This window comes from Ictalurus punctatus, chromosome 4, assembly GCF_001660625.3.
Source record: "Ictalurus punctatus breed USDA103 chromosome 4, Coco_2.0, whole genome shotgun sequence".
NCBI lineage: Eukaryota > Metazoa > Chordata > Actinopteri > Siluriformes > Ictaluridae > Ictalurus > Ictalurus punctatus.
The window spans coordinates 23,818,547-23,841,046 of record NC_071284.1 but is presented as its reverse complement, the minus strand read 5'-3'; the positions used below and the strand labels follow the sequence as shown (position 1 = coordinate 23,841,046).

Below are 22,500 nucleotides of genomic sequence, written 5' to 3'. Positions count from 1 at the left end.
CATTCCTTCCTTTCCTTTCTCACCATCTTCTTATTCTGTTGCTTTCTCTTACTCCGCTTTTCTCAATTGTTTTCCTTCTTCAGTTTTTGTTTCCTCTCTTTCTCACACACACTCTCTCTCTCTTTCTGTCAATCAACAATCTGTTGTCACTCATTTTATATTAGGCATTCCCTCTTTCATTATGGTTTTGTTTGCTTCGTCTCTTCTTGTCTCTGCCACTGTTAACACCTCTTTTTGTCTCACACTATATTTCTTCTAACTGTCTCTCTCTGTCCTTCCTGTCCTCCCGGCTTGTCCTGTAGTCTGATCGTTCTGTGTGCCGTGCCTCTAAGGACACTAAGGAGACTAAAGCGCAGAGGAAGGTACACTGCACTTCAGACAAGGAAAAAATATAAAAGGAGGACCCGTACGTCCATGCCTGTCCCCTGCCTGTTCTACCCGTCTGTGGCTGTCCCCCACCCCTCCCAAATCACTTCCTGTTCACTTAAAAACACACCCCAACCCTGACAGGAAATCCACTGGAGCTATGTTGTGTACAGAACTGGTGCCATACGCTGTGGCAGTCCAGTTCCCCCATCACCAAGAACACACACCCACACACACACTATATTGATTGTTTTCTTTGCTACCTCTGCCAAATCAGCATTAGAGTTAGCTTCAGTGTGATGGTCTTCTCTATGTTGCATCGTGAGGATCAGTACAGTTCCTGTTTGAACACTGAAGCATAGAGAAGTACACAGTTTCCTCCTCATGGCCCAGGCTTATATCTTGCTCACTGATGTTTAACACACTACAGACTCTCAGCAAAAGGCCGTTCATACTTGGCCAGCTATTGTTTTCGTCCCAAAGGAAAAAAAAAAGCTGGCATGAATCCGCACCAGCATGATTTGACGAAAGCATGCATGTTTGCACTCATTCATGCGAAAGCCTGAAACACCCCATAGGCCAAACGCATACTTTGTTCATTTCTGGTGTTTTCATGCATTTTCACTGCATGTTTACTCAGTCCTTTAACACCAACAGCCTTCGCTGCACTCGTTAAACCAATGCCTAATGACTCAGTGTTGTTCTCAGTATTCACAGACACGTATACAAAACTTTCGGTTATCTCTCAACAGACATTTTGAAGAGCATTTCGTTCGGTAATGTATCGCCATTCTAATCAGAACAGCTACCTTTTTTGAACACACGCAGGCTCTGTGTTGAACGTATCTAGAAATCTTAGGTCGGCAAACTAATATTCAGTCCAGAACTGCGTATTTTATCTAAACACACAGAAAGAAAAAAAAAAAACCCTCCAGAATACTTTTTCAGTGTTGCTTCAGATCACTCTCACATTCCTCGTCACCCCATGACGTTTGATGTGCTGTGTATTATAGGGCTGCAACTAACAATTATTTTGATAATTGATTAATTGATTATTGTATTTATTAATTAATAATGTATTTATTAATTAATAATAATTATGAATTAATTATTTTGATAATTGATTAATTGATTATTGTATTTATTAATTAATAATGTATTTATTAATTAATAATAATGCATTAATTATTTTGATAATTGATTAATTGATTAATTTTCTCATTTGTATGTCGCTTTGGATAAAAGCGTCTGCTAAGTGAATAAATGTAAATGATTAATCTGTTGTTTTTTTTTTGTTTGTTTGTTTTTTTTTTGGATGAATCGATTTAAATTGGTTTGAAAGACCACGATAACTAGTTTTGTTCCCAGAAATAATTGCGATAAACGAAATTATCGTCATTTTAAGTCCATTTTATGCCACTGATATAATGATAATATAATGGCGTAATAGCGCAAGTACACCCTTTCAAAAAGCAACGAACGTTTAATTCTTACGAATATTCATATAAAGAGTAAATGTCTGAATGAAAATGTCCTTTAAATTGTAGTCAAGATTTTGTCTAGTCGTATTTATTAATATTAACCCGCTAGGAAAGCGCTTCAGTTTGCCGCTGTTCCGCTTCATGCAGCTTAAGTGGCTCAATCCCCGACACGGCTGACTACGACTGGATGATATGTAACACTATTCAACTTCTTTAGGGGGAAAAAAAAAACATTGTTAGTGCATTGTTAATATCCTGCATGTCCTATTTATTTATTTGTTTGAATTGTTTGTTTGTTCATTCAACGGTATGTTTTAATTAAAATCGGTGCTAGTGCTTGCTACACATCTTGCACTCGAATGCACAGGTTTTGCACATGTGTTTTATCTTAAATTCGATGGATGTTCGAGGTTCGGATTTGAATTTGACGGCACTAGAGCGGACGAGAGGACAGAAGCAGCACGGACGGCTAAAATGTTGCTGACGTTCGTTCTTACGTAAATAAACGAGTGTAAGCACTGTGGCCGGTATGAAGGTCCGCAGAAACGATCGCGGTCACGTCCATATATCGTACCGTAAGTCACGGGTGGTACACGTGTGTTGTGGAAACGAAACGAATGATGTCGGCTAAAAAACACGCACAGGTTACTTTACTTCCTGAACACGTAGGGACCCGAGAACGAATTGCGTTCGCGTAGACGGGAATCGCAGCCCAGTTCCAGTGCAGCCAAACTCGGATCACCTCCTACAGGTTCATTACCACGGTGCGCTTCCCGGTATGCTTTGACTTCACCAGTTTTTCCTGCAAACCCTGCTCTGTTTCAGACTAAACTGCCAGCGTGAAAGCCCCCTTCGTTTTCGACGTCTGGAATCCGGGACTGATGCGAACCAAAAACTTGACGACATGACACACACACAATACAGATTTGAATAATATACTAAGAAACTTCCACTATGTAGTGTTTATGATCACTGCAGTGTCGAGGAAACACTGAAATGACGTCGTGTGTGTGCGCTTCATGACAAAGACAAACTAATCATGAATGAAATTCATTATCAGTTATTTTTATTATGGAATTGTATCAATGTTATCGATTAGTTGTTGCAGCCCTAGTCTATTGTGAGTGTGCTTTGAGCATGTTTTTTTCATTTTCTTTTTTTTTTGTGCATGATGTATTCGGATATTTATGTCGTGTGGTGTTTTTTTTTTTTTTTTTTTTTTTTTTTTTGCATCTGGGATTGATTCTGTATGAATTTCTCATATGTCCTTTTGAGTGTCGTTTCGAGCTGTACCGTCAAAAGGGCACGCATTCCGCTTGACCAATTCTGATCAGCGCTTTGCTCTTCTTCAGGCCGAGGAGCGGCACGGCAACGTGGAGGAGCGCCTGCGGCAGATGGAGGCTCAGCTGGAGGAGAAAAACCAGGAACTGCTCAGGGTGAGAGGTTAAAGTTCGTAAGCTGGATACGGATTAGCGCGTCTACTCGTTTTTCGTGTCGCGAACAGGAATGACATCCGGTCTGCAATCAGGGCATGATTTTATATCAGCATGACTGTGCATCAGCATAAAGAAATCCGAAGGAGTTATGCCAATAGCGTTATGTAATATGTAAAGAAATAATCGCGCGGCAGGATTTTTAAAGTCATAGAAAGCGGTTTTTCTGAACTACTCAAGACCGATAAATGTAACAGTTCTAGCAATTTCTGTTACTGAATGACAGAATTTTCGCATCCCTGTAGTGTTTTATGGTGTTTTAATGTCGTCCTGTTTAGAAATGAGAAGCTGTAAGTGGATACTGTGGGGTATTCAGTAACGACTACTCGTGATATCAGATGGGCAGAGTAGAATCTGATGTCTGTCAGCACTTTGATAACTGAACTATCAGGGTTGAGCTATGAATCATGTCGTATCTTCTATGAGCGGCAGCATTCATGATTTCTGGACTAAGACATTTTGAGGGGATAAAAGGATGATGAGTGAGTAATCCGCTTCATTTGTGTTCCTTGCACTCATGAATATAGTTCACATACGCTTCTCAGTCGCTGCTAGTGACACGTGTCAGGAAAATCGCAGCCCCAAAGATAATCAGTTTATTAATAGTAATTACCTGACGCGAGTGCAACTGAAAGTATGCATGAATCTACAGCCTGGGCTAAAAAGAAATCAGCCCCAGCCTCACCCCTTCATACCTTTCTATAGATTCTTCTTATGACAATCAGTGCCTGGTTCAACAGAACTCCAAAATAATCTGCTTTAAGACATTTGTTAGAAGCAAACAATCTATTCTGACAGTGAAAACGAAACGAAGCCTTTATTTATGCCTTTTTACTTCTGCCTTTTGTTGTTTTTTTTTGTTGTTGCTTTGACAGAGCATATAAAAGCTCCTTTGTTCCTGCTGCTATTAAACTCGTCATAGAGGCTGATAAGTCTAGCACAATTATCCTGCTTTAACAAACCCGTTAAACTCGTCTGTGTGTTGTGATTGCGATTGAAGGCTCGTCAGCGCGAGAAGATGAACGAAGAGCACAACAAGCGTTTGTCGGAGACGGTGGATAAACTTCTCTCCGAGTCCAACGAGAGGCTTCAGCTGCATTTAAAGGAGAGAATGGCCGCGTTGGAGGACAAGGTATCGCTAGCGCTTTCACACGGTCGGCTCCAGGAAGGCCGAGCCTGCTTGCGAGACTGTTTTATCTCCTCGGTTATTAAAAACCAGTACATGTTGATCATTATTATTCTTATCGTGTCCTGTTTTGGTTCTGCCCTGGCTTCCCCTAAAAGGAAGGAGGGAGTGTCATACTGCACAGCTATGCTAGCTTGCTTTCTCTCAGAAGTGGTGCATCATCATCATCACCATCTTCTCTTTAAAGTTTCCAATCGATATTTATATTTTGAAGTTCACAAATTTATAATAGACATAGTGTGAAATAGGAGATGGAAGAAAATTTAAATATTAAGTAAAAAAAAAATTATTAAAAAAAATAAAAAATACAAAGCCCCCGAACAATAATAGAACTAAACAGTAAATGAAAACAATAATAAAACACTATTTTGTTTTTTTTATTACATTTTTAAAGACTAATAAAAATTAAAAGTCCACAAACTAATACAAATAAACAATAAATAATAAAAATAATAAAAAATAAACATAGAAAACTAAATGAACATAAAAAGCCCCCCAATAGTCATCAGTACTGTAATGTGTTGCATTTTATATTCAAATTCAATATACACATAATGTAGCACATTAATATTACATATATATTAGTATACTTAGTACATTTTGTTGCAGTTTTGAAAATCCATTCTGCTGTATATAAATTTTTATATATATATATATATATATATATATATATATATATATATATATATATATATATATATTTATATATATATATATTTATTTATTTATTTATACGCAATTTGAGGTCGACCGATTGATCAGTCTTGCCAATTAAACAACACGGATAACTGATTGCTGGAGCTATCAGCTATTGGCAAAAAATCCACACCGATAGTTTTCCTGGTAAGGTCGGTTGCATGAGCAGCTGAGAAACGTCTGCTGTAATTATACAGTACGAGAGCGGCCTCTAGAGGTGAAATGAAAACGATCATCGACAAATTTTGTGGTGTTATTTGCATTTTTTACATTTTTTTCCTCAGTACATTGTTATGGTACAGTCAGAACAGTTTATTTTTGTAATAAAGTTCAGCAGTATTTTACTGAATGTTATGTTTTCATCCGGTATCAGTTTTAAAAACTATCGGGTGATCAATGCCCAACGTCTTTATGAGTATCAAAAAAATCCACTATCGGTCGCCCTCTGCTCACAATATTGTTGTGTGTATTTTTATTTTATACATAAAATTATGTAAGTTTGAATGTAGGCATTGGTTATAGGTAAGTGTACAACCCCAATTCCAAAAAAAAGTTGGGACACTGTAAAATTTAAATAAAAACAGAATGCAATGATGTGCAAAACCACAATAGAACATAGAAAACATATCAAATGTTTAAACTGAGGAAATGTACCATCTTAAGAAAAAAAAGGTGAATTTGATGGCCACAATATGTTCCAAAAAAGATGAGATGTTGCAACCAAAGGCTGGAAAAGTAAGTGTTACTAAAAAGAAACAGCTGGAGGAACATTTTGCAAATAATTATGTTAATTGGTAATTGGTCAGTAACATGACTGGGTATAAAAAGAGTATCTTAGAGAGGCAGAGTCTCTCAGAAGTACAGATGGGATGGAAACAGGATGGAAGCATATGTTGCTCTAAAACCTGTATATACCTTTCAGCATTGATGGTGCCTTTCTAGATGTGCAGGCTGCCTATTCCATAGGCACCAATGCACCCCATACCATCAAAGATTTTTGAACTGAGCGCTGATAAAAAAAAAAAAAAAAAAAAGCCGGATGGTCCCCCTCCTCTGTAGTCCTCTTTAGTTTGAGAAAATTTCAATTGGTCTGACCACAGAACAGTTTTCCACTTTGCCTCAGTCTATTTTAACTGAGAAGATTTCTGAAAATGGTATGTTTACTCAGTTTAAACATTTGATCTATTTTCTATGCTCTATTGTGAATAACATATGGGTTTATGAGATTTGCAAATCATTGCGTTCTGTTTTTATTTACATTTTGCACAGCATCCCAACTTTTTTTTGGAATTGGGGTTGTATTAATATAAGTAAATATAGACAGCGGTTATACAAATAAATTTTTTTCTCTGCATTTCTTTTCTGTATACCTCATGATTGTTTTTGTTTGTGCGTGTAGAACGCCCTCATCCGTGAGTTGGAGCACACGAAAAAACTGATTGAAGAGTCTCATCATGAAAAGGTACAGGCATCTTATGTCTTTTGTCAGTTTTGTGTAGCCATCTATTATGTAGGTACCTATTCAGTACCTATTGAATGTCTGAGTTTAGTTTTATCCATTTAATCCTTTTAAACCTCTTTAGTGCCTTCGTTCACAGGAATGTTTCTGCATCGTTATTATTGTACTAATATCATTTATTATCCTTTTATGTATTTTAGGAGCAGCTCCTGATCCAGATTGAGACAATACGATCAGAGAATGATCAAGATCGCAGCCGGAGCAACTCCTTGCTCCACCAGGGGTGAGAATCTCACCCAGTCGAAACTCCTTATACATAACTTCTAGTAGTATCTCTACAGGACTGTTGGGCCTCGATCTCACAACCTTCTGGTCTCTGACACACACACACCTGAAATAGAGTGTAAACAATCGGCAAGACTTTCCAGCCTTCACGTATTTTGCATAGCATGTTGCATGTTAATGTTGAAGTATGCTGCTCGCTCAAAAATGTCAAAAAAGCATCCCGTCCCGTACCGCCATGGACTAGATAAAGTTTTATTTAGTTTTTACAAAAAGCAAGTTTAAATTGTTCTCCAATACAGTATCAAATCGAACACTTTTCAAATCGTTTTAATGGTAGCCAATAATTAGACACTGATTAAAAAACGATGTTTGTTCCAAAGACTCGTCAGACATGTGGAACCTTTTCATGCTCCTGGTTTCAGTGAACAGTAAATCAGTAATATATCCAAAGTGTACTGTTAAATTATTATTATTATTATTATTATTATTATTATTATTGTGTAGGCACTCTCACATGGGCAGCACACCAGACTTCAGGTACCCGGTCTCTGCATCCTCCATGATTGACAGCCATTCTGACCAGTACAGCAGCTCACTGGTGCTGAGACGGCCCCAGAAGGGGCGGGCTGCCGCTCTAAGAGACGAGCCCTCCAAGGTGAGACTGTGAAATTCTGACTTGTTTTTGTTTGTTAGAAAAGTCTGTTGTTCCATGGTGGGGAAACAAGTTACAGCAGCATTCACAAGTACCAGCTTCAGGTACTGAGCGTAGCGGGCGACTTGAAGTTTGAAGGAGTTATGCGTTGTAATTGATCGATTCATGTGCAAATGCAGTTTCGATTTAATGTACGTATGCAGTCGTATTCTGCTATTTTAATAGTGTTTCTGAGCCAGCCAATGTCTTATGAGGCAAGCATATGATGATTTAATTGAGTGCTTTTTGTATAAGTGGGTGCATATGACATGTCGCTTTCTTAATACGCAAATGACTGGGTGTGCTTATATATATATATATATATATATATATATATATATATATATATATATATATATATATATATATATATATATATATAATATAAAAAAAATCCGTGCTGTGTGGGTGAAATGTATCAGCTTTACATAAATGTGTCAGACTGACACATTTATATTTCCTCTTCACTTTCTTTCTGCCTGCTCCGTGGACTTCAGAGGCATGTAAGTCCAACGAAACTAGTTCAGCTGCATTTATTGTTACTGCATATATATTTTATTCATCTGTAGCTGTATCTCGGTTAGTGGTACGAACGTATTGAACTCTCTGTATTGTCCGACTCGTAATATTTGTCTCTTTTTTCCTCATGCTTGTGTAGGTGCAGACTCTGAACGAGCAGGAATGGGAGCGCGTGCAGCAGGCCAACGTCTTGGCCAAAGTGGCATATGCGTTCGAGAGTGACATGGACGTGTCTGATTTGGAGGATGACCAAGAGACGATTTTCAGCTCAGTAGACCTGCTGTCCCCTGCTGGACAGACAGATGCACAAACGCTCGCTCTAATGCTGCAGGAGCAGCTCGATGCCATCAACAATGAGATTAGGTACCACTTAGAGTGTGTGTGCACGTTTTTATTTGTATTAGTGATTTTAGATACATATAGTCCTTCCTGCTGTAATATAACAGTAAGTTTTTAGGTGAAGGTTGGGTAGCTGAGCATTTAGCAAAAAATCCATACCCCCCACCCCATGATATTGTCAGTGTGTGTCCCAGATAGCACGCAGCACACTACTACACCCTTTTCGTTCCGTTCCTGTTCTCTTATAACCCCTGCACCGAACGGTTCCCAACCGTGTGTCTTTTCAGAATGATTCAGGAGGAGAAGGAGAACACGGCGCTGCGAGCTGAAGAGATCGAGTCGAGAGTCGGGAGCGGCGAAAGTCTTGGCTCCCGGTTCCGCTCCATGAGCTCGATCCCGCCTTCTTCATACGGTTCCCCCCACCCCGGCTCAGCACATTCTGGCTCCTCCCCTCCAGGTTCAGGTCACTCCACCCCTCGGAGAGTTCCGAACAGAGAGATCGACCGCATGGGGGTCATGACCCTGGTAAGTCTTAGCAGGATGCCGGCTCCAAAAGTCTGAGTCTGCTTCTGTGAGCTTCCATTCCATGAGTTATCACATTTGAGAAATTGTATATTAATATGAGACTCGTTGACTAATTTTTAGGCCTAAACAGTGTGGTGTTATTGATCAGAACTCACCTAGAGAAGCGCATGTATAGTATGAGTATCAGCGTGTAGGCTTGTGCTGGTAATCAGCATCTTGTGATATTCAGCACACACCGTATCATCGCTAACCCTACAGTCTCCATTTCGATTTCTTAGCTAGCCATAGTTTCTGGTCGTGGATAAAGTCTGGGGCTTCCAGAAGGCAGTGTGGCCTTGAATCAAATTTATAGCATCACACCAGTTTGAACTGTGAAGAGAAAATGTTATTAACATATTCAAATTTCACTTCAATAAGTTAAGAATGAAACTTAAAGAAGGGGATGTTCTGTTATTGGAAAATAATCAGCGCTGCGGCGGTGTGATGCAGTCCGGCGTGAGTTACTGTTCTCGGCCTAAAGTTAATTATTGTCCCAAAATGGCACGTCATAACGTGTTTTATTCCTCTTATAGCTCAGCAGTTTGCCAACAGTTGGAATTTTTATTTAATAAAGAGTGACATAAGCATTTTATGCGTATATACTGTAGTTACATTTCATGTTGTTGAACATTTGGGGAAACAGAAATGGGTTCCTGTTATTGCTTGCGTTACAGAAGCCTCGTTCCTGGTTCCGTCAGCAGCCCCTTGTTTTTTTTTTTTTTTTTTTTTTTTTTTTCCTCTTTAAGTTAAAACAGAGAAACACACCCTGTAATGTCACTGAGAAAGCAGAAAGCACAGATTTACCTCTGACACTTTAGACTCCTTCCAAAAAATGTTAAACATTTCCAGAACAACACTTGCACCTTAACGTATCAGAACGAGTGCGTTAATATTAAACCGGCGGCCGGCACTAGTGCCAGAGCTGCCGTTAACTGAAAATGAATCAACCTCAACCTTCCTACCAGACTCAGAATCCTGAATTCAAAAGCGTCATGGTATATGAGGCTCTGTTTTAGTTTTAAATAATGGGCGGGTTTTGCATGATAAGGATATGGAATAAGTGGAGAAATTATTGGAAGTCTGTGATAACTGATGGAATAAAACACCTCACTTATCTGCAACAAAACACTCAGACTTTTGAACCGCTTACTGTGCATTTAGGTTGCTCCATTTCCCCCCCCCCCCATTTATGTGTACTAATCCATGTTTAGTGTGTTAAGTCATTGTAATGGAAATGAAGCACGTATGTGTTAATAACATGGTGTGTGTGTGTGTATATGTCCCAGCAATACTGCTATGAGCCATATGTCATCCAGAGCTCACTCTCCCAACAGACCGTATCTTACTCGCCGTATTTCACCACTAACACCACTCCTCTGTTTAGCCCTGCCCCCTTCATCGTGCAGGTACCATCACCACCACTTAGTCTGACTCTCTCACTCTGAGCCTCTACTAAGTATGTGTTAGAGGAGGAAACACACTACAACGTGCTGTATGTACAGTCCCCCTCCGTGTTAGGGGGGAGGGGGCATTTAAAAGGAAATGGGCAATTAGAGGCCATCATGATAGCGCGCCATTCCGAGCGGCTGCTTACTGCGGAAACGCCGGATGAGGAAGAAACGCAAACGCCCTCAGCTTCACGGAACCTACTGCAGTTTAAACATCATTTTGATCCATTTATAATCTGATCCCATTTGAAATGTCTGCATGTACGAGCTCAGAGTAAGAGATCAGATAAGTCCATCGCTTTTGGTTTGATGTGACTTTCTTCTCCTCTTCCCAGCATGTCTCGCTAATCTTCTTTGTGTGTGTGTGTTAGCATGTGAGTGCGTTCCAATTCCATTTGAGGAATCTCCTTCTATTCGGATCTGCTGTGCAAAAGGCATGTGCCGATAATTGTAGGATAATTCGTACAATACTTTTGCGATATTCAGCACTTATTACTATTACCGCGGACACTTCGGATGTTCTCCCTCTTTCAACCGTGTGCATTTTGTGCCCCTGAGAAAAGCCTGTCCCTTTAATGAGCCAGCTTTAGAGCAGCTATCTGCTGAGGGTCCTTATGTTGGAGGAGGTAATCCCACAGTTCTGTTCACCGGAGCCCAGTCGTCATGGATACTGTTCCACTGCATAAAATCACCTGTATGGTTAGCCTTATAGCTTAAACAAGGAGAATGTGATATTATTCATGAGGCATATTTTTAAATTGGCTATCACATTACTAAAGTTAGCTAGTAAATTAGCTAGTTACTGTTGTCATTGGGAAAGATTAACATACAGTCGCCTCTGAAACTATTGGAACGGCAAAGTTGATTCAAATGTTTTTTACTGTAGACTGAAAATATTTGAGTTTGAGATCAAAAGGTGAATATGAGAAGGATGGTTTAGAATTTCAGCTTTTATTTCCTGGTATTTATATGTAGATGTGTTAAACCACATAGAACATAGCACATTTTGCATCAGAACACCCAAATTGTAGGCGAGCAAAAATATTGCCACATGTGACTCAGAGGTGTTTCTTGTATCCTGTTAGACTGATTGTTTAAACAATAAATAGCTCTAAACATCTACTCTTGGTTTTAGCCTTCGGTTTCATCTGCGAAGACTGCATTAGTGGTTAAAAAGGGTAAGCCAACATGAAGTTCATAGAGCTGCCTATAGGAGAAACGTAGGCCATTTTGAAGCCTAGAGAACACTAGAAAAAATGAGGTATTGTACAAACGTTTGGGCATAGCCAGTACAACAATTTGGAATGTCCTGAAAAAGAATCCACTGGTGTACTGAGCAACAGACAGCTGATGACAAACATTGTGAGAGCTGTGAAGAAAACCCCCAAAACAAGAGTCAGTGACATCATCATCAACCTCCACAGGGCAAGGGTGAAGGTATCACAATCGACCATTGAAGAAGATTTCGAGAGCTGAAATACCACAAGATGCAAAATACTGATCAGCAGTAAGAAGCCACATTGGAATTTGCAAAGAAATACAGAGACGATCCACAAAAGTTCTTGAACCAAGAGCAACCTCTACCAAAGTGTGGAGAAAGAATGGATGTGTTCATGATCCAAAACATACAAGCTCGTCTGTGAAACATGGTGGAGGTAGTGTCATGGCTGCTTCTGGGACAGGGTCACTAATCTTTCTTTTTCAATGATGTAACCCATGATGGTAGCCGCAGAATGAATTCAGAAGTTTACCGGAAAATTTTGTCTTCCAATTTACCCATAAATACATCCAAATTAATCCGGAGGAACTTTATCATGCAGCAAGACAATGATCAAAAACACCCTGCCAACTCAACACAGGACTTTATCAAGGAGGCAAGGGGAAGTTTTTAGACTGGCCAAGTCACTCACCAGAAATTAACCCAATTGAGCAGAATTTCACCTCCTGAAGAGGAGACTGAACAGAGAAACCCCCCAAAACAACAACTAAAAGAAGATGCGGTAAAAGCCTGGAAAAGCCTCTCTAAAGGAGAAAACAACAATGTAGTGATGTCAGTGAGTCACAGGCTTGATGCATTTATTGCAACTAAATGTTATTTACTTTCATTTACTTCAAGACTTATCTGTTCCTGTACTTTTGCTCACCTGGAAATTGAGTAGTCTGATACAAACAGTTCTATGTTATATGTTGTTCGACACATCTAGATGTAAACACCAGGCAATAAAAGCCGAAATCATAATCTCTCATCTCATGTCTTTTGATCTCAAACCCAAATGTCTTTGGAGTACAGGGCAACCAAACATATCAGCCTTGCCGTTCCAACCGTTTCGGAGGGTTAGCCGGCTAAATAGCTGACTCGCTTGGTAGGTAGCTACTAAATTATTTACAATCTAGCAAGTTTATTGGAATTTCATTGGTATCCTCAAGAATGGAGCTCTATTCTTACCACACAGGATGGAAATAAAAAAGTAAGAAGTTTCTAAAATATTGCTGACACTACTGTGACTCCAAAACGAGGAATGATGCGTTCACTATTGATTAATTATTTAAAATGCGTTATTGTGATGACAATTGTGAACAGGCAGGTAGTTATTCTAGTCATATCAGCACATGCCGTGTGTGTGTGTGTGTGTGTGTGTGTGTGTGTTTCCCCATCTTGTGCTTGTGGTGTGTGTATCAGCTCTGGCTTGCTCTCTCTGGTTGCTGTGCCACTAACTCTTGCTCTTTTTTTGTTCCCTTGTTTGCTTCACATGCTTCCGACAGCCTAGTGATTTGCGGAAGCATCGTAGGAAGGTAAATTATTCAAACCACGGCCAGGGTTGTCCTCTTTTCTCATCTTTTTCTCTCTGTTCTTTTTAACATTGCCCTTCTTGCATACGGTCATGTGCAAGAGTTCACTATACTAAGAACTGTTTTTATTTCATTTGTAATAAAACACTAACTTTATTTTTATTTATTTTTTTATGCCTTGAACAGTGTTTCATGTTGTATCATAGTCATAGGTTTAACACTTAGCATGGGCAGGTCATGTGAACATGCTTAGTAGTAAATGCAGGAGTCTTGGATATTAAGACTCGCTTGATGAGCTGAGGTTTAGAGTTTGATAATTGATGACGATGAGAGTATGTCTCAGGCAGTTCCACTCAGCTGTAATAATGTGATAACGTTCTAAAAACTTTTCCTGCTTTACACTTTGATCTTTGCGTTTTAGTCTCTGTGTCTGTACTTTTAAGAGAGCGATTTTAGTTTACTTTAGTTTTTTGTCTCTCCCACAAACACTTTCATTGACTTGTTTTGATGTTTTATGAGTCTAGGCTAATTGGCTAGTGTGTGATGTTTGAAATGATTTCTTGCTTATAATTCACAACCTCGGAAAACATTTGTCTTTATTACTGGGCCACACTTTACATTCTCTTGCATCCTGTTCTAAAAATGCTTATTTAATATGTAAAAAAAAAATTAGATTCCCCTTGGTCATAGAGTGTTGTATTTTTATTTATTTATTTATTTATGTATTGTTATTTGGGGGGGGACCTCATGAACAGCTATCACAAAACATAAAAACAGTCATGGATCATCCAGGTAACGACACGCAGTATTAAGAATCAAGGGTGTGTAAACTTTTGAACGGGGTAATTTTTATAAATTCAGCTATTATCTTGTCTTGTGGACTATATGTAATCTGTTATGTGAATAGTTTATTCAGGACAGGACTAAATAAAAAATATCATGGGATTTTTATGATCCCTCTTATTTTCTTAACAGTATTAAGATTCTGCAAGGGGTATGCAAACTTTTGGGCACAAATGTAGATAAATGTACTTCTAAAACAATAAAAGTGCATTTTATCTTTATTACTAGAATTTTTTTAATAGTTTGAAATTGTTTATTAATCTATAAAAATCTGACTTTTTGTTGTAAATGAAATCCCCCATAGTGCATTTTGATTATAATAAATAAAATGGTACATAAAAAAAATATTTATTTATTTATTTATTTATCTATCTATCTATCTATCTATCTATTTATCTATTTATTTATTTATTTATTTAAAGGAAATGTGAAGATATTAGTCCTGTTTGTGAGTCCTTGTACTGGCTCCTGGTCAGGTTCCATGTCGATTTTAAGATCATGATGTTGACATACAAGGCATTACTTGGCTTGGCTCCTCATTACTTATTTGATTTATTAATTCCTTACACCCCATATATCAGACTGCGCTCCTCACAGTGTAATCTGTTAAGTGTATCACGAACCCGGCTAAAATCTATGGGTGACGGGGCTTTTTCTGTCTATGATCCTTCACTTTGGAACTCTCTTCCTCCTGAACTCTGGGAAGCTCAGACCTTTGGCATTTTTAAAGCTCAACTTAAGACACACTTTTTTTAAACTTGCATTTGACTGCTGATGCCTTCTTTTATTTTTATTATTATTATTATTATTAATAACGTTATTCTTATTAACTTTTACATGTTTTATTTTTCTGTGTACTGCTTAATTTGTGTACAGTGCTTTGAGAAGCTGCTTTTAAAGGCACTTTATAAAATAAAGTTTGTTATATTATTATTACTATTATTATTAATAAAATCATTGGTGGACGTACATTTGGCTTAAATTTAAAAAGTTGAAAAGAAAACAAACATAAAAACAAGTTGCTAGACTGCGGAGCTCAAGGGTTTCCAAGAGGTGACAGTTAATTGAGTGTAAATTTCAAAGAGGGTAATTTTGGTTTTGCCGCCCCATCGCAGTTCCTCTGAAGTTTTACAAGTCTGGTGTGAGCAACTGCTGCGTGCTTACAAATGTGAAACGATTCCTTGCTTACAACTTAACCTCAGAGCTTATTACTTCAGTGTACTTTGCATACCCCTTCAAGTCCTGACTTTATATTTTAGCTGCTGACTTCCTTTCTGTAGCGCTGGGCCGGGCCGGCGCTCACCTGGGCTCATGCTTTATTACAGTTTGTGTTTCATTTCTATCTATCAGCCTGCGCAGGATGACAAAGCATCAATCAGATGCGAGACTTCTCCTCCGTCTACTCCTCGGTCAGCGAGGCTCAACAAAGGAGGGCATGCTGCCAGTCACGAGGACATCCGAGACATCCGAAGGTACAGTAACGCTTATGAGCAAGCGTTAGATTTGAGGTGTGTAGCAAATCTAATTCTGATAAATTTGCACCATTAGCTCACAACAGACAGCAGACAATATCCCTGAAATATAACAATGCTAAGCACTCACACTTTGAGCCCTTTGTTAAGTACGCGCCATTATCTTGGTTCCAAATACTTATACTAACACGGGGACTGTGGCATAAACGGCATTCCAGCTCACAAACCCAGCTGATATTCGGAATGACGTTCCTCCATAGCACGCATACAGAGAGCCCTGGTACAATGCTGTACTCAGATTTAGCTTTTGGAGTCTAGACTCGAGGGCTGCTTTTACTCTACAGCGTGTCCCAAAAGTCTCCATACATAGGGGTTTATGTTTGCCAGCACTGTATGAGTTGTGTCTTCGTGGACGTCCACTTCTCGGTCGGTCCGCAGCACTTCCAGTCTTTTTGGCAACAGTGATTGCTGTGTTTCCTGTTCAAGTCCATCGCAACCTTGCAACAGCTTCATGCTCCATCCATGAGAATGATTTCAATACGTTCTTCCTTTTTAAAAGAGTTCTGAAAGGCTGTCTGAGGTAAAAAAAATATATATATATTTTATATATATATATAAACTGAATATAAGCAAATGTAGTGGACGTTTTGCTAAAAATTGTTTATTAGTCCATATTTCCACATTGGTCTGTTTGTGTTGTGTTTTCTTTCTTTCTTTCTTCAAGTAAGAGTATTATTGTCTGTTTGTGTGTTGCAGTATTTCTGCAATGCAGGACGGTCAGGGCAGTAACCCCAGCAGCAGTAACAGCAGTCAGGACTCCCTCAATAAAACCGCAAAGAAGAAAAGCATCAAGTCTTCCATTGGCCGCTTCTTTGGCAAAAAGGAGAAAGGAAGGCCGAGTCTTCCAGGAAAAGACTCTTCCAGCCCAGGTTTAATCTTTTAATCCAATGAACTTTAATTAAATGCAAATAACCCACAGTATTTCCGTGATTTTATTTATTTTTTGTTGCATAATTTAATCTTGAAAATTTTGTCATAATTTCACAAACCCATAATATGCCACTAATATTGGCACCCTTGGTAAATATGAGCAAAGAAGGCTGTGAAAAATTCTTCATTGTTTAACCTTTTGAGCTTTTCTTTAAAACAAATCACAAAAATACTCTGCTCTCATGAATGCCAAACAACAGGTTTATCCAAAATAATTTTAAAAAAATTATATATATATATATATATATATATATATATATATTCCCATTGATGTAAAATATCTATATATTTATATCATGAAATAAAAATAAAAAAACAATCTATCTGGGGGACTCGGAGCAGGAAATAATTTAACCATGACTTCCTGTTTCAGGTAGAAATATGAGGTAACACACAGGCCAAAATCCCTTAGTCATTCATAACAATGGGTGAGACAAGTAATATAGCTGTGATGTGCGGCAAATTTATGTACTTAATTTATGTACTTGTTTCCAATAACATTAAGCTAGACCACTGTTGCATATTATGTAATAGTTATTGCTATATCGTTACACTGAGATTGATTTTCCGGTACACCTTAAAACTTTGGGAGGCGGGTCAGGTGGAAAAATATCAAATTCCACTCAAGACAAAAAGTAATTAGTGTTCTCCAAGATGGCCGCCGCTATAGCGTTATCGCAGATATGTACATGCATTTCTGCAATGTATGGGCAGAGAAGATTGGACACCCCTGTGATACAACGTTCAGCTACAAGGTTTTTTTTTTTTTTTTTTTCCTCCATGTTTATAGATTACAGTTAGTCTTATTGCGCCCTAACTTTGAGGCATATATTTATAGGAAAGGTTTATGGTTTAGTCTTATTCCTCCAGTACAATTTAAAGAAAAACTTAAGGTACTAAATGTTCGGAGTAAAGATTACGCATGTTTTATTTTTTTTTCTTCATAAGTAAGAGCAATTTAAATACAAATGAAATCCACATGATCTTATTTATGTTACCAGCAGCATTAAAAGTCACTGCTCATGTAACACACAATGGATCGTTAGTTAGGTATGGAACAGTTACAGTTTTGATCAGTTGACGCTAAAGCACTGACCATGCTTCTTATCTGTTTGTTTTTTTTCTGTATTATCATGACAGGAGGTACTTCAGAGGGAGAAGCTTCCCAGGATTCAGTGGGGCTGAGCAAACTCGGAGGCCCTGGTGAAAAGAACAGGAAGCTGCAGAAGAAGTACGTTCACTACATTTTTGTCACCATTAATGAATCAATTAAAAAAAAAAAAAAGTAAACCATGAAGATCATATTTAACGTGAAGTGATGAGAAACTCCCAGTTTTGCGTTCTTCTTATTTGCATTACTTTAAATTTACTTTATTACTTATCATTATTTTTATTTTGATATAGCAGCATACAGTATATACGTATGAAAACATTTCATTGTACAATACTTCAGAACTCGTTAACGGGTCAATGGAGAATTATATTATTATTATTATTATTATTATTATTATTATTATTATTATTATATCCTGTAACATTATTTAAGATAAAGCAGAAGAAATGTAATTATTGACGCCCACTGCGTGAAAAAATTCCGATTTAGGATGTGTCTGTCAAAGGCATCTTTTATTCATCACACCCATCATTTCTTATTTCATTCATATACATTTTAATTAAAGTGCTTTCACCTTCATTGTTTTATTTTTTAAAAATGTAGTTGTTATTGTTATTTTACTGGTAATTTTAAAGCAGCTTTACACTTACACAGTAGCTGTTTTTGCTCGTTTGTGTGTGGCTCACCAGGTTTGATTTGCCTATACGTCACGCTTTAGTTGGCTCATTTTTGTTTTCCCATCTTTCTTATTCCATCTTTTTTTTTTTTTTTTTTTTTTTCTTTAGTCCAAAAACAGGGTAAGTGGCTTTATTTTGCTTTCGTTTCACCTCCTTTCGCCTTCTGAGTTTTAGTGGTGTTGCAAGCATGAAGAACCGCACGCCGGTCATGACTTTTTCAACTGCCTGCTCTATTACTAACCTGAATATACTTTCTGACATGCATGTAAAATATATCTTTACTGGGTTTCCAGTTTGTTATTCGTTTGTTACATAAATTGTTAAATGTGTGTTAATGGTGCAAAGGAGAAATGAGGCCATCTGGTGGTTACGGCTGGTATTTGATGACTGTGAATTTTTTTCTTTCGCCTTCTTATTCTTCTTCCGAGTGATGCTAGTCATTCATGGACTTCTGTTAACATGAGCAGCAGTTCAAAAAGATGCAGTGGTTGGCCTTTCCCATTGTGAACAACTCTTTTTATGATATATTCATACAAGTTCGTTATGAACATTTAATGGTCACATATGTGTTTATTCAGTACTCATACCTGACTGGAGTATTATTTCAAGTCACTGTACGAGCAGTGTTCTACATATACTGATTTGTCTTTGGGTTTTTTAAATATTTACATTTTAGATTTTTTTTTTTACTAAACCATCAGTGAAATCTATAGTGAGTTCTATAGTCTCTAAATCTAGCAGTTATCTGTACTTTATACATTCACATCCGGCTGGCATTTCAATTATAATGAGTTTTCTACTAGTAAAAGCAGGTAGCACCTTGTAGAACTCATAATCAGTATTTGGACAATTATCTATTTATTTATTTTTAAAGATTCGACTTGTTATAAACAGACGCATCTTCATTCTTCATTTTAAAAAAAAAAAGAGAGAGAGAGAGAATTTGATGTGATAACCCTTAAACCCTAGAAAACAGAAGCGTAATTATAGACGTAATCAGTTTCTAAATCAGCACACACCTGCTTTGAGCTGCTCATTGCCCAAAATTAGCTATTATCAGCTGTTAACGATGACTTCTTTAGCAGTTATTATTCGTACTCTCGAATAGAAAAGATCATGCACAACATTCGCAGATTATATAAATATTGTATCAAATTGACCAACCCTCTTTCTTTTAGTGTTTATCCATATTTTATCCAACCCAAATCAGTTATTATCGACATTTAATAATTGGTGCATTAGTTATAGAGTGAGACAATAATGTGATTTTATGTTTTTGGGTGCTGGTTGTTTTTTTGACACGTATACGTAAAGTACCTAGCCTTTACGCCTAAGAAACACAAATCAGTAAAATTTTTATCCTCATTCAGACATTCAAGCATTTTATTTTCCATTTCATCCTGCTGTGTTTTGGGTGCAGTGGAGAGAGAGAACTGGTTAATATTGTTTTGCTTTTATTGCATGTTAGGTTTCCTTCTTTTCCATTCGTTTCGGAACAGAGCTGCCTGTTAAAGTCAGGAAAAAAAATATATTACTATCTCTTTGGACTATATCCGCTGCATCAGCATGTGTGAACGGGTCTTCTGTGTGAGGGCTTTAACTCTGAGGTGCTTTTCGGCTGCGTGTGTGGTGGGTGGTTGGGTGCATGCCAGAGTCTTATGCCCGTGTGATAATGTTCTGTGTGTTTTTAGGCATGAATTGCTGGAAGACGCTCGTAGGCAGGGACTTCCTTTCGCCCAGTGGGACGGACCTACTGTAGTCGTCTGGCTGGAGGTACTCACATTTTCAAACCTTCTTCCTCTTCATTGGCAGATCTTGCCTCCTCCAAAGCAACTTACATGGGAGCAGAGGGGTGGACAAGCTAATAAGCCAATTAAATAAAATTTAACCTGAACCTGTAATGCTGATGTTTTGCAGCTGTGGGTGGGAATGCCAGCGTGGTACGTGGCAGCCTGCCGTGCCAACGTGAAGAGCGGAGCCATCATGTCTGCTCTATCGGACACCGAGATCCAAAGAGAAATCGGCATCAGTAACCCGCTGCATCGCCTCAAACTGCGGCTCGCCATCCAGGAAATCATGTCGTTAACCAGCCCTTCGGCTCCGCCCACTTCCAGAACGGTAACACACACACACACACACACACACACACACACACACACACACACATTCTGTCCTTTGGGTGTACATCACTAACTCTGCAAACACTACTATCATCCCGTATTTATTTATTTGCTGTAATGACTTGAGCGGTTTATCCCAGATGGCTCATTTAAGAACTTTTCACCACACCGGGGGGAAAAAAAAAACGTAACCAAACAAAAACCTTGTTTGTTCCAGTGCCAGAGGATTCAGCTGTATGAATTTTTTTTCTGTCATTGATGAGATTAGCCTTTTTGTCAGGATTTGTGTTGCAGCCTATATAAGCCTGTTAATCAGTCAGTAATGATTTTAATTGTGGCTGTGTCAGTTTCACGTGGGTGGAAAAATGGTTCCTGTATGGGCTGGCTCTTGTTCTTAAATGTGCAGTGGAAAAATCTCTACATAGCCCTTTGTAGCACCCAAACATAAGGAGCAGAATATGTGCAAGATTAAACTTTGTCATGTCCCTGTTAGAAACATTACAAACAAGTTTTTCTTTCCGAGAAGGTTCTGAGAGAACCCCCCAAAAAAAGGAAAAAAGTGTACGTCCATCAAGCTAGGACACATTAAAAATAATAATAATAATGTACTAAATCTCTACTTTCTTAATTAATTTGTCCATTATTTTGGTAAAGTGTTTCTCTTGTGCACTCGCTCTCTCTCTCGCTCTCTCTCTCCCTCTCTCTCTCTCTCTCTCTCTCTCTCTCTCTCACTCTCTCTCTCTCTCTCCCCTGACTGGAGCATGACTCCTCTTCATCACTGACTAACACACACTAGCAGTGTTGCACTGTGAAGGCAACTGTCTCAGTACCCACATCCTTTTAAAGGTAGCTGTTTCACTGGATAGTATTTGAACGAAAGCTGAACATCATGTTCAGGACTCCTCAGAAGTTCTAACTTTTAGCACGCTGTGTGTATGACATTTGTTTCTTATTAGTATTCGCTCGTTTTATCTGCAAAACGACAGGCAAGCGTTCATTTTCTGTCTACAGGTGAGCTCATAAATTTACACACCCCTTGCAGAATTGGCAAAATGGTACTAATTGAACAGGACCATCGGGGTAAATTGTTATTTTGTCTTCTGGGAAACATGTAAATATCTTATGTAGCTTCTGAAGGGTGATACTAAACAGAAAAAATATGATCTTAGAATTTTTACGATTCCTCTTTTTTTTCTTCAATTATTAACCATTTACAGATTCTGCAAGGGGTATGTAAATTTATGAGCACAACTGTACGTGTGTGACACGGAGCCACGATTTCAGTTTCTCAACTGGGCTAAAAACAAATAAACAAACAAACAAAAAAAATCCCTGCACAGGGCATGCCCACAGTAGCTGTCGCTAAACGCCCGTTAGAGACAAACTAAAAGCAGTACAAGCTAGTTGTTGGTTGCTAGTGTAAATGTTTCAAGTAGATTACTGCTCTCTTGCCTTAATAGCAGAATGAGCGGAATTCTGCGATTGGCTACACTGAGGAGGGAAGGATACATGAGATGTTGCCCTGAAGCAGCTGCCTTTCGAATAAAGCATGTTACCATCTGAATGAAACACAATAACAGTGACTGACACACACACACACACACACACACACACACACACACACACACACACACACACACACACACACAAAGATCTGAATGCTTGGTGCTTGAAGAATAACTCTCTTCTCTCTACCTGACTGATTTGTTCTGTTACTCATCCCTCTCTCTCCACTCGCTCCATTTTCCTCACTCGTGGATTCACTCTTGTGGCGGGTCGTGCGTTGGGTCATGTGATCGGGGGTGTTTAGTCCACGGGGAATGTGTGGGTTACGCATGAGGAGATGGAGAGCCTGGCAGCTACACCACCCACGGTTAGTCACCCGATCTGGACAAGTTCACCCCTTAACCTCTAATACTCTTTATTTATCCTCTAATACCCTTTATTTATCCTCTAATACCCTTTGT

At 38.5% G+C, this 22,500-nt stretch overlaps 1 protein-coding gene across 11 annotated transcripts in view; it reads left to right on the top strand.

Annotated features, from left to right (window-relative positions):
* Positions 1-22,500, top strand: part of ppfia1 (PTPRF interacting protein alpha 1) — a 97,820-nt gene that overhangs the window by 58,388 nt on the left and 16,932 nt on the right. For 5 of the 11 annotated variants that reach the window (XM_053678077.1, XM_053678071.1, XM_053678078.1 and 2 more), the window contains exons 10-23: positions 3,200-3,283; positions 4,341-4,472; positions 6,622-6,684; positions 6,882-6,964; positions 7,471-7,621; positions 8,316-8,539; positions 8,803-9,040; positions 15,511-15,632; positions 16,389-16,561; positions 17,763-17,853; positions 18,522-18,533; positions 20,105-20,186; positions 20,331-20,531; positions 22,344-22,406. In XM_053678077.1, coding sequence (XP_053534052.1) covers positions 3,200-3,283; positions 4,341-4,472; positions 6,622-6,684; positions 6,882-6,964; positions 7,471-7,621; positions 8,316-8,539; positions 8,803-9,040; positions 15,511-15,632; positions 16,389-16,561; positions 17,763-17,853; positions 18,522-18,533; positions 20,105-20,186; positions 20,331-20,531; positions 22,344-22,406 — 1,719 coding nt within the window. The remainder of the gene's footprint in view (positions 1-3,199; positions 3,284-4,340; positions 4,473-6,621; positions 6,685-6,881; positions 6,965-7,470; positions 7,622-8,315; positions 8,540-8,802; positions 9,041-15,510; positions 15,633-16,388; positions 16,562-17,762; positions 17,854-18,521; positions 18,534-20,104; positions 20,187-20,330; positions 20,532-22,343; positions 22,407-22,500) is intronic. The other 6 variants (XM_053678079.1, XM_053678075.1, XM_053678076.1 and 3 more) reach the window with 3 other exon arrangements.